General features: G+C 54.3%; 1 protein-coding gene across 1 annotated transcript in view; it reads right to left on the bottom strand.

The window, feature by feature from the left end:
- The window catches only part of LOC122390076 (semaphorin-5B-like), a 38,056-nt gene extending 16,336 nt beyond the window's left edge, over positions 1–21,720 (bottom strand). The window contains exons 1-2 of the mRNA XM_043382710.1: positions 21,514–21,720; positions 11,472–11,703 (exon numbers count right to left, since the gene is read on the bottom strand). Of these exons, the coding sequence (XP_043238645.1) occupies positions 11,472–11,565 (94 nt within the window). The 5' untranslated portion in view covers positions 11,566–11,703; positions 21,514–21,720. The remainder of the gene's footprint in view (positions 1–11,471; positions 11,704–21,513) is intronic.
- Positions 21,721–22,047: the final 327 nt, after the last annotated feature.

Genomic DNA, 22,047 nt, shown 5'->3' with positions numbered 1-22,047 from the left:
ATCGCTCTGAAATGTACAATACAATTACAATACGATACCTGCCTACTATTTATTCCTGCATACTTACTTGCAATAAATCTTAACGATTTGATTATGCAATGCTGTATTACTGCTTTGTGTTAAATGCTTTCTTGAATACATACGCAAAAATAGAGCTAACCGTTTAACAGATAAACACTAGAAAAAAACTGGAATAAATCAAAATCGTGGAACACCAACCATGTTCTGCAGATTTGCAGGCGGGCATGTCGAAAACACACAACGCACCAGACATAAAAATGTGATTAGGTGCTGGCGTTCGTCCGACATGCAAATGCCTTAAAAGCTAACACGTAGATCGTACACGCTACTCGGCTAGCTTCCTGAGAATCGTCTCCGCCGATGGAAACTCGGCCAGTTGTGCCTCTGAAGCGTGATGCAATGAAACAATGCCGCGATTGTCCGATAGAGCCGGCAGTATCAGCACTCCCGAGTATGGACGTGTCTGTTTCACAGGGCTGTGCTCGACGCCGGCTGCGCCCGCTCCCAGCCAGCCTTACCCACTGACCGCGCCACCGGCACGCGTGCATGCTCGAATCGCGTTCAAGAATCTCTCTATCCCGGCGCGGATGTAGGGTGGATGCCCAAACCGGGCAGCGTGCGGTTAGACTAGCCACTGCGGCTCCCCAAGCAGCCGCGTGTTTTACAGAAGCATGACTTCTTCGAATCCTGGAAAGGTATTATAAAAGTACACCATCAGATATCGTACATGTAACTGATCACCGTATCCACACAAACGTGGAGCAATGTTGCCAATGCCGAGAAACTATTGATGTTATGATATGATAGAGAGCTTATATATGGGAAGGCTTAGCTCCTAACGCTGCAGCACGAGTTGGCATATTTAAATAAGACTCGCATGTCTGGAAATCAATATGCACAAGTGCTAGGTATAAACTGCGAACAGTGAGCAATTAAACAATTACGTATGGTTAGCTGTGAAGTAAAAAGGTTGCCACCACCAATCGCCTCATTAGGCCACGGTGACCCGCCTGAGAAAACCACTGGTCCCACCAAGACCACCATTAGCGATAAGAAGCTTTAGCAGGGTAATACAAATTGTCCCCAACAGCTCACCAGGCAATCGGCTGACACTGCACGCAGACCGCAGTCGGCTGGCCGCGCAATCAGTCACACCCAAATCAGCCCATCGGCGGCTGGGAATTTAACGACCGCTGCACTACCATTAGTTTGTGGTTTTCGAGCACATGCACGCCTGGCGTATACGCGAAAGAAACGTGCACGGCTGGCCACAAAGCGTGCTGGGAGGCAGCCGCACCGCCAGCGCAGCTCGAGTGTGTTCAGTTCAGTGTCCAACCGCGGCATGCGGACCATCGGCACACACTAACGGCGGTAAAACGAAATAACAGCTTACTAATACGGACGTTATGTAAATAAACGTTTATTTATACGTCCGTGCTTGCTAAGTGCCATCCAATGATATTCAAGTAGAAATCAAGAACAAATATAAATTTGAGATACATTTAGTTGAGGGACTAAATGCATAAAAATATTCATGTTGGCACGTATAATAATTTGCCTAGGAATTAAAAAGAAGGTAATACATAAATAAATAAATATTACGTCGCGCTAAATCAAAATCACGAAACATGATTCGACGAAAACTAAAGCGGCGTAATAATCCGCTGATAGCTTGAGGTGAACGATAGATCAGTAGCCACCACCTGCACACCTGGTGCAGTTATCACTTCAGACTCAATTTAATTACTGTAGTTGAAGTCGCCCAACAACAAAAATGACCAGCCCCGGTCGCCTATAACGGTCGGCTCGCCCCTATGGTGGTAGGAAGTTCCGAAACCGCTACACGAGCTCTGTACCAGCGCTGTCGAACATATCCGTGATTTTCCTGTTAGATGGACCGACGATAGTGAGTAATCCTGCATTTCCTATGAATCTGTTCACTGTCGCTTCTCATGACACGCGACGGTTGTATTTCCTGGCGAGACTAATCCACGGCGCGGCGGGAGGGAGGACCACAGCCACCCCCTCTAGGCCGGAGGCCCGACCTTTCCCCGGGCGGATCAACTCGGACACACATATCGGACGCAGTCGGCGAGAGCACAGCCTCAGCAGCTGGCCGGGACGCATGCCTGTTACCACGGTCGAACGGGAGGGGCGGACGGACCCCTCGGCCGCGGCCGGCGCGGAGCTGCGTCCGAGCTGGGTTATGGCCGACCCTCGCGGTCATTGCAGTCGCTCAGCCCGAGCTGAGAGGCTAGAGCCGACCCCTGCGGCTCTATAGCTGCCCAGCACCGGCCGAAAACCGCGGATGGTATCTGCGTGTCCCGGCTGCAGGCCGACCTCGACTTTCACACGATTTGCGGTACCTGCAGTCACACATACCAGAAAAGGCATTCCACTGGTCCTATGACGATCGTAATGTTCGCGAGTTCTCTCCGCTCTGAGACATTCCGAATGAATGTGCCTAACTAACAAATGCTTACTTATGTTATCAAGCTCGACATTCTTTGAATTCGTCTCGTCCAATTTCATAACTTTTTTATAAAAAGCACCAATGACGTATTCTACTAACTCTCACAGTTTCCAATTCTTCTATTTACACCAAGTGGGTGATAAAACGTAAGATACAGACATTGAAGATAGCAGCCGTGCGTCGCAGGGCCGCTGCGCCCGGTACCGTCCGGTCCTCTGCCGCATCTGAAGGCGGACGTTTGGAGTGGTCAATCTGTCAGAAGGGGACGGAGCGCGGCACGGCGACGGGCGCAGCAGCCGCGCCGAGTCCAGCTCCGATGCATTATGGAAGGCAGTTCACGGAGTCCGGCGCTCGGTTAGGATGCATGCCAGCGCGTCAGATAAGTCCGGGTATCAGTCAGGACCAGGCACAGCCAACACCGTCCGCTCCATGTTGTACGAGGCTTCCCGGATCGGGTAGTACTCAATGCATCATGCCTTCAACTCAGGTACGTCCAGTGGTGCTCGAGAATCGAGATCTCAGAAATTTCCTAAAAATACAAACCACAACACAGCCTCGTTCGTTATCCTACAGCTGCGTCAGTTAGCGGCTGGCGACCGGTCGCTTCGCTCGATGAGCGGTACCCAGATCAGGACAGTGCCATATGCTGCCGTGTCGGGCCGGGTCTCTGTCCCCGAGGCCCATTAGCATACTCGTGCGCGTCGCGCGCGCAGCAGATCGGTCGCTCGACGCTGTGTTGATTTAGCATTTGTTTGAACGCATGCTGCTCGGCTGTCGGCGCTGTCTGGCCAGCCATCATGACTCCACAGCGGCCCACTGTCCGGGAGGGCCGCAACTGAGGCCGCCAGGAGGTGAGGTGGCGGAGCTCACAACAGTGAGACAAGGTCACCACACGGGACGGCGGGCCACGGCACCATAGACGGGCCACGTCCTCTTACCCCAGTGGCTCCTGAGCTCTGAGAGCTAAATTAAGAAAACAAAAATTATTTGGCTCGATATGCGAATCTAAAACCAACCCTGCCGGTGACAGCAGACCTTGACCCTGGACGGATTTATGTCAACATGGAGAAGTGAATCGACTGCCAACAAGACAGTGGTCTGCTGAAACTATTCCAGATTTGACGCGCTCGTCTTTTTCTGCTCCTCCTCCATTGACGGTCGGCCATGGCCCGGCCCTCACGCACCACTAAGCCGTCTCCGTGTCTGTCGCCTGCAGAGCGCGGCAGATCACGGCAGCCATTTAGTCGCATTACAGGTATCTGATTAGAGGACATGTGTCGCCACCGTGCCGCTCCTCTCAATCTGCAGGAGTCCGCGGCTGCAGCTGCGGATGACGCCGGTTCCAGGGACGGCGCGGCGGTGTGCCCGGCGGGGACGGTTCGCCAGCAGCGGCCGACCTCCCACGTCTCCGCCGTGTGTACACAGTGCACACACCGACCGCCGCTGACAGAGTGAGCAGGAGGGAGGGGAGGGATCCACCGGGACAAAGGTCGGCGCCGAGCTCTGGCTACCACCCGCGCATCTGTCGTACTCCGGCCTAAACTCCAGCATCTACGACTGCTCGACTAAGTAATCCTACCTGTGTCGGTAACTATAGCCAGCTCCAAATACAACTCCACCTCGCACCAACCGCAGCCTCCTTAGCAAAAAGCCGTCTCCCGTCTCCTCTCCCAGCTACCATCCCCGACACTCTAGCTGAGGTCGCGGTTTGATGGCTGAACGACCTTGCGTGACCCGGCAGGGATGACCTCTCTCGCCGTCACGATCCCGACCCTGCTCATCGGCCTCCGACCACCCATGGCCTCCCCTCCCTCCGACTGCACAGGTCAGCCCACTCAGCTAGTGTGCTGTCAATAGGTCGAGAACTGGGAGCAAAAACAACTTAAGGATGCATATGGATGTCATCACCAAACTAAACGGCGTGTCGGCGCATTCCAGACTTTGTGCCGAGCGCTGACACCGCCCACTTAGCACGCACCTGCTCTGCATTTCATCATCCAGTCGAGGCTCTCCTCACACCGACTGAGAGCGTCTCGGCGCCTCGATATTCAGACATCTCACCACTTGACACGGCACAGTCCGCCCGAGCCAGCGCCGCCGGCCGCCGCTCAGGTCGCTTTCTCTGCATGCCGCGCTCGCCGCTCAAGTGGGCTCTTCAAGCGGAGGCCGTCGTCTGCGAGCGACCCTCTCACACCGGCTAATGAATTTAACGGCCACCACTACAAATGGTGCAATTTCCACCAGAACCGGCGCGGCGGCGGCGCGTGATAGCTCCAATCACCGCGCTGACTAATGACGCCGTGTAATGGCCAGCGGCGGACAGCGCGGCCACGGCGACCTGACGAGACTCTCAGGCGGCGCACCGACCGGCCGGCGGTGCGGCGGCGGGTTCGCGGCGCACCGCTGACAGAACTGGCGCGCGGAGGAGGACGCCAACCGGGTGGAGAGACGTCTGGTGCAGGGGCAAGTCTTCTTGACTAGCCATCTCGGCAGGGAAAGTGACCTTGTCTATCTGGACACTTAGACTTTGTCATTCGAGACATGGTTCGCAGAATTTAGTGCTTGCAGCTTGATTGCTCCATTATAACCAGACCACTAACCTACCGGGATGACATGGACATCATGATCCCGGAAGCAACCGATTTGACATAATTCGTTTGGCTGTGCTAAGGCGAGGCTGTACCAGGGCCAATGTGCGTGCCACCGTGTTCGACAGCACCGCTCGGGTATCCACCGAGGGCGCTGCCTTTATGCGGTGTTGCCGCACACCGATCGATCACAGCTTTACTGGGATAAGCAGCGAGTTATGCTGCTACATCAGACCGTCAAATTTGTCCTCCAGATCGGGCCGGTGACCTTCCACTCTGCAGCTGCCGGTGCACCGGCCGGTCCGGTGCGGGCGGCGGCGGCGGGTGGCGCCACGCGCCGCGGAATGCCGGCGCCAGACTGCCGCCACCGTCCGCCCCACCTGGTGACCGAACAGCCAGCAGGTCAGCCCCCGAGCACCCGACGGACACCTGTCGTGAACGAGTGAATAGACGACGGAAAAACTCACCAGCTCCGTGTTAAAATCACCGCCCTGGCCCGGTGAAGGGGCAGCGGGAGGGAGTCAAGCTGAGCACAACAGTCCACGGAGGAGCGGTCGGCTGACCATGAGCCTGGCGAGGACGGCCCGCCGCAGACGACGCTGCCACGAGTCCGCTCGGCAGACCGAGCGGGCCGTGCACCCGGCAACGGCACGGCAGGGCACGCGGCCGCGAGGGGACATTCCGCGGAGATCTCCCGGATTTGTGGGTGCGGGGACCGGACGAAGACCAGCCGGCTGCCGAGCGGTGGGCCGCCGGCCGCGCGGCGCCGAGATGTCTGTACAGATTGCGACCGACGCTTCCGTGCCGACATGGTATTGACGCCAAATGCACAACGCCCATCGCTTGCAGGGCTAAGACGGCGTTACCGGGCTGGCTGCGCCGGGTGGAGAGCGGATATTTAAGGGCTTAATCCGAGGCTCATGGACGCGAGTAAATACGAGGCTGCCTTAAACGGAACGGCCTTCGAGTGAAAATAAAGAGGCCTGTTTCTTGCTTATCTAAGTACGCTAAAAGCTAATACTTGGCCAATCACTCCCAGTCGAAATGCAGCCACCAGAGAAGAGCAGCAAAGGGCGGCGGGCATTTATCAAGCCATACAGCTTGGCAAAGTTAAATGTAAAAGTTGGACCGAGCGATGCATGGATGACTTGTGTAGGTACCCAATACGGGTCTGTTTGCTATCTGTGGGTGACTGACAAAGAGCAAACCATTTTAAACCAGAGCAGGACCGATTTATCAAATTTATAGCCCTGACTTTGCCTACATGACGAATATAAATATGCTGAATAATGTATTTCTTATGCATTATACATGACACGCATTTATTTCATAGCCTTTACCAGCAGTAGTAAAAGAGTATACGCATGAAATTCATGAATACCGACAAAGAACATAAATCGTTACATGGCTCATTATAAGCAATTCCGTGATTTATATAAGCTCGAAGTATGACAAAGTCACGCCGTGCGCTAAAAAAGCGATGTCTTCATAAAATTACATTGCACTTTCATACGTACGACTACATTGACCAGCAATGTGATAAAAGGACGTTAACCGTAAAGCGGCATTGTGAGCCATTAAAACGCCCAGGAACGCCGCAGATGTGACTATAACAGCCAAACGAGCTACCGATAGGGATTGATGTGAGCGAGCCCCGAACAATGGCTCCACAAACGCGTGCTCGGCAGCGCGATGGAATGAGGATGGACTTAACCCTATTAGTGGCAGGGGGGTTGTTTTTATCCACCCCTCAGGTTTTTCGGGAATATCTCCGAAACCGCTGAAGCTACGATGCTGAAATTTTCTGACTTTTCCTAAAACTAAATTGGGCACATTTCCTGAAAATTTCAAGTTCATAACTTTACCAGGGGCGGCTCCAGAGCACTGGGAATTGGGGGGTCCTATTCGTGAAGCGAGTCATTTGGGCGAAGATCACGATGCTGCACCAGTTTTACGAACAGTGAATGAAAGGTATTATGTGATAACATATACAGTTATTGTGCATCCTCTTTTGACACGTTTTTGCTATAATAGGCGGATCCAGGCGTCCAAAAAGGGGGGTTATGTTTTACCTCCCAACATAGGTGCCCTGACACCGCCTATGCATGACCAATACAATTGTAGTCGTTCTCTCATAAGAAAATTGTAACATAACAAGACCGTTACCACCCTTTTTAGAAACAGTACCAACAAAAACCTTATTTACTATACTTTTTGTGTACCCCCAATCTCAATGATCTGTATCCGCCTATGATTTTTGAAAATGCATATTTTTAGGATCCATGTGAATTCCTGGTTCATTCTCTATCGATCGGCAAAAGTTGCGTTAAGATTGGTTCAGAAACCTGGCCGTGATAAACAGTCTAAAATGTATCTGCAATTTGCCCGTTTTTACCCCCCTCTACCCCCCTATTGACATTTTTAATTTTTATTTTTTAGAAATGTAGATCACGTTGAGCGAAATCGAATGCCGTTTGAATTTTGAAAATCGGCCCGTTAGATCTCGAGATATCAAGGGGGGGTCGTAAACAGCCCCCCCCCCCTGCCACTAATAGGGGTAGCCAGGAGCCTGCCACTAATAGGGTTAAAGAATCGTCATTTAAGACATTCCAGACAGTGCAGATTTCCAATTCTGGATAATAGGTTTTGTCAGAATGTACAGTGTTGAGCAGCGTCTCGGCGCGCAGCATTGTATGCAGCGCAGCGGTAGCATTTATTGGCAATAAATCATCGAACAGAGTTTTAGTCTGTCCGGCAGCGGTGTCCGTCATCACAGACGGCGTCCCTCGAGCGACTATAGCGGCACAGCGGTCACACGTGCACTCAAAAGGATCTGCGGGGTGATTTAATGACCATAAGGTCAGTAAAACGGGCCGTGGCAGAAGGTGATATAAAAAGAGGAGAATCATCAAAAATCCTCCCGTTATTTTTCATTCGCATCATGTGTGTGCAGCAGTGGGATCACGAAGCACACACCAAAGTGCTTACGGGTACATCGTATATCATATTGGCTTTGGGTAAACATTCTAACGCTATCATAACTTATGCTTTTTAATTCTTATCACTTTTCACTTCTCAGACAATACACTTAACGGATAAATTGAAAGCATAATAACGAATGAGATGACATAATTAATAACAAAATTGGCCTATTACTCAAGAAAATGTGTCTACGTTTTCCTTGTCACCGTGTCACTGGCGAAGGGGTTTGGTCCGTTGAGTCACTCCCGGCCAAACCGTCGTAAAGATCTGACAGCGGCTCTGGCTCCGCGACTGAACCATGGACATCGGGCATCGCCATTCACCTCTGTGTTAGTGGAATCAGCCAAAGCACCTCTCGGTCATGGGGTCAGAAGTACGCGGCCTCGCCTGCAACGGCCACGTGCTCTGTGTTTTAATCACGAGGGCGCCGCCGCCGCCCACTTTCACCTTTTGCCCGTCTTCAGCGCCGTCAAGGTTGGCCTGGGACCGGGCGCGCCGGCTCGGCCGCAGACCGGGATAGCCGGCTCGGCCGCTCGCGCCGCGCTGGTGCGGGTGGCGCGGGGTGCGGCCGTTAGCATGTCATCTCGGGTCAGTGATCGTGAGCTCTGATCAGTCGACGCGCTGGAGGGGGCCGGCTGATCTGGCCTCGTCTGTTCGTGACGGGTAGATTACACATGCCCATTGCAGGGGTCACGGGCTCACAGCTGTGGAAGCCACACAGACAGACACCGATGAACTTCATTAGCACAGAGTGCAAAGGTTTCACCAAGATGTAATGACTCATTGGCTTACTTCGGAAGATCGTGATCGTGTTTGAACAACACAATTTTACTTTGCTTTCAAACATCCTCTAATTTCTCATCATAATGTCGATGTAAGATAAATGTAGCTTATTAAAGACGCCTGTATAGCAAATTTTAGATCTAAAGATTAAAATCACACAGTTGCCAAGCTGATCCGTCTTCCAGTGAACTGCAGCATTTCATCAGAAAGCTGCACTGCCAGTCCACAGCCCATGTCCAGGATGCGTGGTAAGGCACCTCGAATGAACCGCCTCGCCCGATAAGGCTGTCATCACGCTATCGAAATGCTGGAGGGGCGCATCGCTGCCGAGCGCGCTGCGGCCGGTCACGATCCGGGCCGCGCCGCGACGGCCGCTGCTCGGCGCGCTGCTGACCATGCAGACACGTGTCACCGGTGACGGGTCAGCGTCCCACGGCGGCCGAGCGGCCGCACCGTCTCACCAGCCCCGCGACACCCGACTATTAGGAGCGCTCGGACAAGCGATGCGTCGGATAGGGGCGCCGTCTACCTGGAAGGCGGCGGCGGCCCCCGAGAGGGTCGGCAGGCCCGGCCGGCGAGGGAGCGTGACGCTGTTGTCGGCCGGTCGAGCGAGCTCTGACGGCCCGGTGACGCCGCCCGGTCGCCACGTCGTGCCGGGAGTGTTGTGACATCAGCCAGGTGACAGAACGCTCTGCCTTCCGGGTAAATCACTCCGAACGGGGTATGTGTGGAGGGGGGGGGGGCTTAAGCCGGAAGACATCGCATTGCGCACGTAGCCCGACATTTACCTGTATGATGTTGAACCACGTTATGACGCAGCGCAGTTTTAAACTATTTCAATAGCTGACGATAGTTAATGACCGGTCCATTTAACACGAAATAAGTTATTTTGACCGTTATTTTTGTCAGCGAACATAAATTAACTGTATACCTATAACATATGTACCTCTGGCGTATAATACTGTAAAGTAGCACTCTTAGTTGACAGGGACACCAAGGGAAGCTAATCCGAACTTCTGACATCACCTGGCGTAGCCAAACAATGCAAAACAATGCCTGTTCGGAAATCACTTACGGTCATTACCAGACAGCCGCAAATTTACGACAATGTCGCGCATCAAACTCGCCCATAAAACGGAGAGCGTCACAGCCGATAGCCATCACTGAGCGGAGTTCCCTTCAGGAAAACATCCCGGAGCGGAGTTCGTATAGACTTACAACGCTCTTACACATTAACCTGCTCATTATTCCCGCGTCTTTGTTATTTATTATTTCTTTCCGTGGCACTTCTCATCCTTTTCAATGCAATCTCATATCAATTACGTAGGTATTTTCCCCTGCATTCTCTGAAGAGGGCGAGGAAAAATAAATGGGGTCAAGCGGAAACGAAATAGTATAAAATCTAACTGCGGTAATAATGTTATGAGGTAACTAACGATGAACTAACGAATGCTACATATATCCGTCAAAATTTCGGCAAAACTTAATTTTAGCATAAGTGGTACAAATGGAGCATTCACTGCCTCATCAAGCTTCACTTTTAGTGAATGTTTGATAGCTGAATAGGTGTTGACTTTTTCGATAATATATATATAAAGGAAAATAAAAAGCAATGGTTAGGGTATAAGATGAAATAAAGTATAAAGAATGGTTTTAGTTTGTCAAAAGTACCTGCCTATATGCTAGTTATGCCATTTCAAAACATGTGTCAACATTGTATCATAATCCGCCACGAAACTTCGCTCAGAAAAAAATCAGTTCGATTTCCCAGATAGCTGAATGTTTACTGATTGGCACTGGTCGTGACCTGCCGCTCCCACTCCCCGTCTTTCCCATGCCGTGTCCCCTGGGCGCGCCTCCTTCCAGGGCAGGGGGTGATTCCGAGGAGCATGTTCCGCCGCCGGATAAGGAGGCGCGGCACGCGAACAGGGCTGTTAACGCGACCTGACACAGAAATAATGCACACTTTTCTCGTCCGCCACCGCAGACTTGACGTCAGAGAGTCGCCGAGCGGCGCCCAACAGGCGCAACCAGGCACAAAGTGTCACTTCAGCCGTCGTGAGTGGTGAAAATAATCAGCGAGGCATTCGATCAGGCACACCTGTGGACTGGAACTTCTAAAGAAAGTTAAGCTAATAAACGAGTTTAAGTTGTTGCCCACGAAGCTCAGTATCGCCGTCCAGCCGGAGCGCGGCGGTGAGCTGACGGTCGTGGCTCGGTGATTGAGGGAGCTGTGCAGACAAAGGGCTTTCTCGGGGCGCAGTCAGGAGGCGCCGGTGCCCAATTTGGACGGGCGGAGCTGGGGCGGCCCCAGTGATGGCTGCCAGCTCTGCAGGTATTCGTTCCGCCCCGTTTGCCGCCCCCGCTGGCCCGTTCCGAATGGCCTGCTGGCGCCTCGTGGCATACACCACTGCCGCTCCCTCACCGCCCTGTTGAGCGGCTGCTAGCGGTTCAATGTTATTCTTTTGACGGAAGACTTACTAGTCAACCGGTGCTAAAATCGCCAAGCCTTTAGCGTTTAGAGAGCTTCTGAGTGCAATAGCCAAATAACACTGAACGCCAATTTATACTAAGCACTACTGGCTGAACGTAAAACCGGTCTAGCGGTCTGAGGCGTTCCTCACCTGAGAAGGGGACCAGTCGGCGGTCTGTGATGTTGATCTCCTGAGCCAGGCCGGCGCCCGTCAGCATCAGCAGCAGCAGCATCGTCAGCTTCATGGCTGACGTCCGAGTCCGAACCGTAGACGCAAAGAGTTCAGAAGGCCGTGGAGATCGAAGAGGGCTTCAGAGGACAGAGAGCAGATATAGCAAGCGGTTCCCGTCCTTCAGCGCAGCATGATCACCGTCGGAGGGCCCCTGAAACACAGAGATACGAATTAGTGTGTGACGACAATGCACACCTTCATACACGTCAGTAACTGGTCGGAGATGCGCCGACCCCCCCCCCCCCCCCCAGAAACAGACGGGTCGCCGCACCAGCGCACGGTCGGCGTAATGCCTACAGCACTGATTGAGGACGTATCCTCGCCCTGAGGTCCGGGTTCGGCACTGTCATGTCGGAGATAGGAGCGGGTCTTCACGCGGGGTTTCTGGTAAGGGTGGTTGTCGGTCGGCGCCAGCCAGCGTGTAAGGACCTTCTGAACCGCGACGCGGCATGCATTATAAACGCCGATAGCTTTATTGGATCCTGCTTCCAGCTATTTATGCATACAATCGCACACTGTAGCTCAAGCAACCCTGAAGACCTTGCCTTACAGCAAGCACCACTGAAAAGTACATTAGTTAAACAGACGAGGTCGGGAACATGGGCTCGTGCCTCTTTGTCACGAACGTCAAACAGTGCCCGCTTTCCGACGAATGCTGTCATTGCGTCAGTGGTGACCAAGGGCTTCAGAATTGCGCTGTGTCAAACATTTTAATAAGCTTATAATGAAGCATAAGAAAACAATATAAAAAAATGTACAGATAAATGCGACTCTATCCCCCGTAACTGCGACTACTGCGCGCTGGGCGCAGCTGATGCCAGTGGATCTGCAGGGTCAGGCCGGCCGCAGACTGAGGACGGCGCGGCGCCTGCTCGACCTCCGGCCGCAGGAGGGCACCGCCGCCGACGGAGGACGGCGCGGCGTCTGCTCGACCTCCGGCCGCAGGAGGGCACCGCCGCAGCGGGAGGCGAGCGCGTGTCATCGGCACTGCCGGCGGCACTATTTCCACCGACCCCCGCCGCATGGCACGCGTCCAGAGGGAACCGGGCCGTCTCGGGGGCTGCAGTACGCCGCGGGAGGGAGGGAGGCGGAGGGCCGGTCGGCGCGAGCCGGCCACCGTGGGAGGCGCTCCCAGCACTCAGTACCCACCCGGTGCGGGCCGCGTGCCAACTGCTCTTTAAAGAGACGCCTTTGAACGGCTGCCAAGCCGTATACCAGGGGCGTCGGAGGCGTTCCTCACCATGTGACGTGTGTAGTTGCTCCGCACGGTATACTGCGCTATACGGTGATCCATTCCCATGTCCCAATGCAGATGTATGAATCGCTCAGGGCGAGCAATTGCGTCTGACAGTGGATGGCAATAATTGCTCCGTTCAATATCACCGCACGTGCTCGGGGAATCGAATCAGCGCTGAAAGGTGGCTGCCAAGTCGAACAAATGACGTGTCCAGTTATTGCATCACATCACAACCCCATGACCATATTTCAGCGAACGTTAGTAGCATTCAGGCATATCAAATACGACTAAACGAACAATGTGCATGTCGTATTGTGTCCTGTATTTGACCGACCTTTGACGAACAAAATGAAAATAATTTGTCGATGAAACAATCAGTCCTTAATTGATATGTTTGTTTTTGCTGTAATAGGTAGGTGTTGACTGTTACCTTTTGCACCAATGCTGACAGGGAAGGGGCTAAACTGTCTAGAATTATAAGCAAAAGTGGCGTGGATAATAGGCATACATATGTATCAATGCAAGCACCAGAAAATCTCGTACGATTGTGACAACTGGCCAAGTGAGTCAAACCGTGGTAGCATTTCAGGCTTATTGACTGGATAACGTTTGAAAATGAAAAGCAAAGAAAAGTGAATAAGATGTAACCGCGGCCATATGCGGCGTTAAATAATACGGACAGAGCCAGAGACGAAGACTTTCTGCGAAGTCCACTATATCAGTTACTGGCCACACCGGTTTACATGTCCCGTTTGCCACTACAGGACTGGAATTGAGTGGAACAACAGTACCGAATAGATTCGGTGCAGGACATCACCATGCGATCTGGGTCCTCGGCCGCTCCGTTATGTGACGGCACGCGAATTCCCTGCCTGCGGCCATACGCTATACAGAAACGAAGGAGGTGGTGGGCAGAGACGGGCCACAGAAGTGTGTCGCTATCATGTCAGGAAGACATGCAAGTGGAATTCCCTGGCCGACATGGCAAGCATACCACAGTTGTCCCCGGCTTGTAAAGTACGGCCGAGTACTTCGCGGTCTGATCCCGGTGCCTGTACGGGCGGCGCGCGAGGCGCCGGGGGTCGCGTGCCGTCCCCGTCCCACGCCCCCGGACCCCGTTTGTCAATCAGGCGTCGCGTGTGTCGACAAAGATAGTGCCGTTCTGGACAGCGCCCGCTGATATATGTCATATCACCACGAAAGCATCACAGTCTTGCTGTTGTCAGCAGCATGCATGGCCATGAGCTCGCCGGAAACGGAAACTGCACAAACCCGAACAAAGCAATGGGCGAGTCCTGCGGAATGTCCTGCGGAACATTTGCAACATTTTGATACAGGTGTGGCCTCGAATTGAGCCGGGCACATTGATCGATAAGGTGCGCAAAATGCGATATAGATCGTGCAAACATCTGAAAGCTAATCAGTCATCACCTAAAAAATAAACAGGGCTCCGCCTCGAAACTGCTGCTATAACTCACTCAAAACTTTCTGGGCTCGTAAACGTCCGCTCACGCCGGGTGATTCCGCTCAGTGCAGTGCAGTCAGTGTCAGAGCTAGAAGGCCTGGTTATGTCAGGGGCGGCAGCGTCCAGCGCAGAAGGACCGTGGCAGCGGTTGGATCCCGGGGAGGGAGCGGCCGTCTCGCGCGCGACACTGGTGCACCGCCTCACCGCCCCAGCGCAGGACCACCGAGTGGTGCGGCACTGAGCAGAGGGCGGCCAGGTCTCAGAGCCGAGCATAGGGCGCGCCAGCCAGTCTGTCATGCAGCCTCCACTAAATGTGTGAAAACTATGTGCACGAAAATCGACACTGGAAATGTAACTGCAAAGCCAGAGCTGACTTTGATCGTGATAAGATTGATGGAGAAGTAGATAATCCGCGCCTGGCGTGCCGCTCTGCAGTAAGCTCACGTGCTTTGCTGACAGCGCTGGCTGCTCAGCGCCACAGGTGCTGGCAGCCCGGCCGTGGTCCGCGGCCGAGCTCGCCGTGCCGGGTGCCCGGTATGGCGGTACTGGCATTCCGTGACCACACCGTCCGACCGGGCGTGTCTGACGATCACGGCTGCCGGCACTCGTCTGTCACCGCGGCCCAGGCCGTGGGGAGCCGAGTGTAGCAGCGGCGGCACTGCCGGAGGCACTGCCGGCTTGCCTTTCCGGCGGGTCACGCGGTGCGGCCCGGTCACCGCCCCTCGCAGGTCACAGTGTATGACCAGGTCACCGTATATAGATCACAGTACCTATATGGTCAGGTCATCGCCCTCGGCCGGTCACGGTCCGGCCGGGTCACCCGGCGGGTCACGGAGCAGCCGTCCCGCAGCTGGAGGCGCCACGCTCCGGTCGGACCACCGGCGAGAGGTCGGCCACGGGACGGCCGGCCGAGGGCAGTGGCGCCGGGACCACAGCACACCACCGCCGTCCGGCGCCGTGGGAAACAGGAACCAGGAGATCGGAAGGGCTCCACTTCCCAGTGGCAGACAATGGCCATTACGGAGCAAAACAGACGGAAAACAGTCAGATACGAGTTACGACCTATTTCCTAACGTCAGTGGTCAACAAGCACCTTCCAGTTTTATTCATTCAGCACATAGCGTGCGTAAGAAAGCAGCAAATCAAATGGATTCTGCATTTAGGATTATTTGTGTTAAGGCTGAAACAGACTCTTTCCGCGTTCAGGAAATCGCATGCGAGAGCCTATTCAAATACATTGTAATTCTTCTCGCATCAGTCGCATCCGGGAGGTGCGTGCGATTGATGCGAGCGTGCTTCCATGTATTTGAATAGGCTCTCGCATGCGATTTCCTGACTGCGGAAAGAGTCTGTTTCAGGCTTTAGAGAGCTCCAGCAAAATGCACCAATCAGTAGCCATTCCAAGCTGAAGAATATCTCTGAAATCGCTTCAAAACTTATTCCTATAACTCGCAGTTATCATTATATGTTTTGTGATTTGTTACAACAAGTAGACAAAATTCTGATTGTCTATAATCTAATTCGGGTATACTATAAAGATTACACATTAGATTAAACATTATAAAGCGAATAGCATCACGCAACAGCCGAAGACAAGATGAGATTTGAACGTTCAAGACCTTGATGAAAGGTCAATTACAAGGTTCACAAGTATGTAGAAGCGCAAAAATAAGATCGTTATACCATACTTAACCATACCACAACATAAAGATTACTTCCCACTCAAGCCATCTCGCGTACTCTACCTGAGGAACAGCAAATATAAAGCTAGTATTTCCAATAAATCCGGCGCGCCGGTTTAATTACCGGGTAATCTGAGTGTCGGCTGATTTACCGGCTGCTCGGGCGGACAGCGGCTCCGGTAACGCAGCCGGGTCGTTACGCCCCGCGCCGCCAGCAGCTCCACTTTACTGCGGTGCCGAGTCCGGCTGGACAGGTGAGGAGGCCGTATATACCCGGCAGGCGGTGCAGCGTCCGCCGCCGCTCTCCGCTGCTGCTCTCCGCCGCGCGCCCAGACCGGTACGAGCCGGCCCGAGTCGGCGCACTAACCCGTCATTAGGGCCCGCCAGAGCGACCAGCGAGGATCGCCAACCGGCAGACATACAGACCAGTGAATCTGATCAGCTATTGTGAGAGATGAATCCGCCGTTTAAGTCCCAGTATCGCTATAATTCGATTGGCTAAGTGTTACCTTGCCCATCGAGTTTCGGTCGTAACCACGCGAGCTAACATGCCTATGAAGCTGTTCTTGTATTCTAAGAGACCACAACGAACTGGCTATCTAACTCACCAGGCTCCCAGATCACAGTATTCCGAATAGCTAGGAAATATATCCCCTCCTACCTGCTTCAAAATGACTTTTAGAAATCAATCATCCCCAGAACGCCCAGACTGTAAGCGTAGAGCCGCCGACCGAGCCGTGCAGCCTCCGGCTCCCCAGCTGTTGGCTCCAATTCCGGCTGAAATCTGACCCCGCACCCCGGCCCCGTGCAGCAGAGGGCTGTGTCAGCGGCGCCGGCACCGCCCGGTGATCGGCCGCCGGGTCACACCGGCAGCTCAGGTGACCGGCGCGAGACGCAGCGCTCCGTGTACCCTCGCACCGCCGGCGGCACGGCCCCCTGCGGCCTGCACACTCAAACAACTACAAGATCCGGCAGCCATGCAAACAGCTACAAATCCAGCTATGGCCGTGCAGTGCAAAAACTAATATTCGGGGCCTAGCCTACAAACTTGAAACCCTATGGCGTCTTGTTTCTCCCTTTACCATAGCAATGTTATGATATGGCAAAAAAGGCTCGAGAGACGCATTAACGGTTCTCGTCATGAAGCCATGGGGTGTCGATCCTCTTCACATGAAAGTCAGTCGTTAAACAAGATAATTCAAACGGTGACTACTTTCACAACAGGAAAACAAAAATAGTACCAACCAAATGTTACTCAATAGTTGCAATTGTATCATTTCATGGCTAAGGCCTTCTCAATTCAAAAGAAATGAAATGAAAGTTTTTTCTCATTGAAGTATAACATGAGCCTTTGCAACACTTTGTCACAACCCAACCAAAATCATCGTATGGGTTTTCACGCCACAAAAAGACGCAATCGTTCACGCAACCGGCGATACGGATAAACCCGAAGGCACTCTAGGAAATGCGCAGTAATCCGTATACGCAATGCGCAATAATACACCTTATCTCGCGAGCCATCCCGAGGATGTGCACTTGCAGCAGGCGCGTGGCGCGGCGCCTCAGCGCGGTCACCCCGTCGGACAACGATAGCGGTTCCTCTGCACGTGACCCGTGCAGAGTTGTCAATTGGGGGCGGGCCGATGGAGATGCATTATGAATCCGCCACATCTCCGGATCGGTCCCATCTGGTTTGAGCGGCAGCGTCACTCATACGGCGCGCGCTGTGGCTGACCACGCGAGCGATACCCAGGTGACGGGCGTTAGTCACGCGGGCTGCGAGAAGGCGCCGTTTTCCCCGTCTGGCCACTGACAGGGTCTGCGGTATCAGATGATGTTTGGCCGCCGCGAATGGCTCGGTTACCCGGGAGGCGCCGTGTTACGCCCACAGTGTACTCGGAATAACGCAAACAAATAGGGGACGGTAGCTGGACGTTCGGTTCGGCTCAGAACACCGGCGATAAATGAGCAGCTCGCCTCACACTGTGTGTGATGTGAGCCGAGCAAACTTCTATGACTCCGTCCATTTCCAACTCAACATAACCGTGCATTTGTAACGGTTTATCCATTAGTAAATGTTTCAGCATAATCGTGTTATATTGTGCTGTCAGATCCGCCTAACCACGGCCACAGCACGGCTTCCGTGACTGGAAAACGGCCAGCTTGTCCTCTAAATGACTCGAGGACCTTAATTATAGAGAAGGAAAGTGAACGCAGCGATACGTCCAGCCACGAACCGACACCGAATCGCGATAACAGATCTGTAGATAACTGGTCGCCATTTCAGAAAGCCACCTGTCCCTGCGACGTCAGCCCTTTGTCAGTTGCTAATTTCATGTAGCCTCCATCCACCCCGTTCAGCACACCCATTAGCGGGACAGTGCAGCGGTCCGTTGTGACGGGGCGCCCATTCAGCTGATCCGGTGACACAGCCGGCCGGTCAGGTGACACAGCCAGCTGACACCGCCGCCCCACCCGGCTGACACGGTGACACCGTCCGGCTGACACGGCGACACCGCTGGGACACGCCGGCGACACTGCCTCGGAGTCAGATCAGGTACCGGAACCCCGTCACGACACGGCCTGGCGGCCGGAAACACGGCCGCGCCACACGGTCTCGCACGTACCGTTCGGTTGGCACCCCGGCGCGCCGCCGTCGTCCCGCTGCACGGTCTCCCGGGAGGGGAGGGGAGGGGAGGGGAGGGGAGGGGTCAGAGCGGACACTGCACGCTCGCTAGCCGTCACAGCGCCGGCGCACTGACCGACGCCCGCTGACAGCCGCCTATTTGAACGGGATCAACAGGCTGTCGAGATAGAGCGCTGATAGTTGGTCGCGTCTCTCGACCTGCGGACGACAGGCGCCCGTGTACTGCGCCTCAGCGCTGCTATCAGCGAGCAGTTGTAGACTGCTGATAGTGCACGACTGAGCGCTGAGCAGCTGAGCCGCCGCCACCCGATCTGCTGAGCTGCTTCCTCCGTGGGCTGAGACGCGGTCGGTCGGCAGGGCTGTCAGGACGTGACGCCCGCTTCCAATAGGTTGTCAATGGAATACACGCTAGCTCTGCAACCGCCCCGGTGGCAGGCAGGAATGGCATGCACCGTGGTGTATTCATCTCCGCTGCACGGCCTGGCGACGTGGCCAGCGGGGACGCGGTCCTGGTCCTCTGTCGCCACCACCAAGCGGGATCGGGTGTCTGGCGTCCGGCGCCGGCTGGCTCCCGACCTATCCATCCGCGTCTATACTTGTATGCAGTTGCACACTGCCGAGGCGGGCGGGACATCGAGATGGCGGGCCGCCACCCAGTAGCCGATAGTCCGATTGGCACTGTTCAGACCGCTTCCGCTGCAGCGACCGGCCTGCATGAACCGCAGAGAGGGCGGCGACAGCAATCAAGACATTACCACGTCAGTCGGGACGCAGTGTAAACCAGTCATTAGCCTCTGCTACGGCCGCCTGCGACCGATAGTACTATATGGCATTTAGATAGCACCTGGACAGCCGATGTCGAGTGATAGCACGGCTGAGAGGGAGGAAACACTTAAACGTATAGGACCACGGCAGCGACTGTTTGTATCGTCCGACCGGGAGACACCCGAGGAAAATGAGTCACGAATACAGCAGGCGTTACCGACAGTCCACTAAAGATAAAGCCTAAAGGTGTTTTGAACGGTGAAAAATAAAAACACTTCTTACTAAACTGTGGAAGACGGCAATTATAAAGCGATACCTATGCAGCATGCTTATTAGGTATCAGTTGACGATATCTCACCTGTGCGTTAACTTTGATGAGAAGAGAATTGAACGAAATATGCACACTTGCATTGCGGTGCGTTGGAGATGGGAGTAAAATAAAATCATGCCGGTTCCGGTGTTATCCAATTAAGCCTCCTCGCGTCGCCAATTATTGAGAATATCGAATAAGAGAATGATGCAGGTAAAGTACCCCATAACCGCAATGTGATGTCTCCATGAGACCCTCCCGTTATGTTTGTTGCAGAGGCCAGTAGACCCCATCTCGAGTGTTTGAACGGCCGCTCTGACGGCTGCACCCGTATCATCCTCGGGCGCGGGTTCGCTGCTCCGCACCCGGACCTGGCCCGCCGCCCGGCCGGCCACCGTTCGCCCGTTTGTTTCCCCGGCCGGTGACAGTATAACGAGAGAGGTCATGCAATGCTGCAGCGCCGTGCCGCCCTGTTGGGCCGGCGGCGGCGGCTCTCCTGCCGTCTCACGGAGCGGCGGCCATTCTTACACCGGCCGCCTGATGAGCGCCGTGCGACAGGTAGCGCGTCGGCTGGAGAGGAGAGAGCTCAGCGCTCCATGCCTCTACTTCGTGTAGGCATCACGATAAAATTGGGCTTGACACACGCCTGTGAAGCATGCAATGTCTGCAGAAATAAGATAAGAAGGACTCAACTGCTTTGGTATGCATACCGATGCGGTTGTTCCGGCTCAAAGACTGACTTTTCTCGGTGTCTGTGGATACTGGATGGGATCGTCGAACATCGAACAATGTTAACGAGCTAAATGTGATCATAAATGCATAAACACCGAAGTTCCGTACATACCTACGCGCAGGACCTTCAATTTGACGAGTACGTAGGTACATAACTGTGTGTATATAACTTAAGTGTATATAACTATTAATGACGTTGACGCTGCAAAGTTTATGCTTGTTTCGGTTTTGAGTGACCACTTGGCTCGGTGACAACAAGTGAAGTGACATTGAATGAAGATGAAAATACGAAATAAGGGGGATAAGAAAAGCCAAATAAAATATTTGAATGAAGGCGATCGAAGTATTTTAATCAGCGACGTTGACCGAACGGATAGACACAAACAAACTACGCCGTGTTGGCGGCCGCAGCGATCAAGTGCTGCTGCAGACAGCCAGTTGAGCTCGGCCAGTCGAACTCGACTCGGTCAGTCGAACTCCGCTCGGCCAGTCGAACAACTCTGTTCGGCGGCGTGGGATGATAGCCTGTCGGGAGCAGCGGCCGGCGAAGGTCGGCAGGATCGTACGGAGCCGCCCGTACGGGACCACCGTCTCGCAGGCCCGCCCACCGCCCACCGGCGGGACCACATCGGCTGCCGTGTCACAGACCTCACCGGTCGGGACACCACGAGTAGAGCACGCCCCGCGCACCGGGGTGCCCCGTGTCACCGGCGAACGCCCCGGAGGAGCTCTCAGCGACCCAGCTGGGCCGTCACTGCTCCCGCCGCAACCAAACCGGTTCGCACGGCAGACGGACCAGTGAAGAAGGGCGAAACGAGCGGGGGAGGGACGCGCCCAGAACCAGATTAAGTGGTCCGGCAGGCGGGCTGAAGAGCTGCAGAACGAGGCCGCAGGTGGACGAAGACCGGGGACACAACATAATTGATACTAGAAATACTCAATACTTCTGCAGTTTATATGCATGGCAGTTGAGTGGGGACAAAGTAACTGTTGAATAAGCCTAAGGATTTCAATCCTCCACTTCCCCTCCAATCAGACCCTGCTGATCAGCAGCCAGCCGGTACCTGAGTCTGCTTTTATTTCGGAATATCCCCGTCTGCAAGCCGTGCTACTTGCTCCTCACCTGTGCGCCCGTATCTCCTCCGCGTCGACCTGCAGTAGACGCGGCGCAGTTCAGTGCTGGTTCAGCTCCTCTCACCGCAGTCCACACCTGAGCCACCGAGACGACCTCAGCGCGGTCTCCCTCTGTCCTCACAGTCCGGCAGTGCCCGCCTCCTCAGCTCTGACCCACCGTCCGCACCACCCTCCGCCACTGACCGCGCGGTACTGAGCGGTGAGCGGCCGGCGCGCCGCCGCCTCCCGCCCGGCCGGCCGGCCCGGCTGGAGGCGCCCCCGAGGCTGGGCACGCGCCTCGCGCCTCCCTCCCCCTCCCCCAACCCCGCTGCTCAGCCGAACTACCACAGAATCTGCAGAACGGTGCAGGAGTGAAGATGGAACGCCCGTCTTATACAAATCATCTATTGCAAGACGGTTCGGGATCAATTTCCACCCAACTTATATGCATAGCATTAGTTAATTCTACAATGTCCATTGCCTACTAATAACTAAAAGTAGGCCTAAGGATTCCGATGGTTATCATTTACGCACCGTTAAGTCT

The sequence above is a fragment of the Amphibalanus amphitrite genome, unplaced genomic scaffold, assembly GCF_019059575.1.
Source record: "Amphibalanus amphitrite isolate SeventyFive unplaced genomic scaffold, NRLGWU_Aamphi_draft 000020F_arrow, whole genome shotgun sequence".
Classification (NCBI taxonomy): domain Eukaryota; kingdom Metazoa; phylum Arthropoda; class Thecostraca; order Balanomorpha; family Balanidae; genus Amphibalanus; species Amphibalanus amphitrite.
This window is presented reverse-complemented; position numbering and strand designations above follow the sequence as displayed.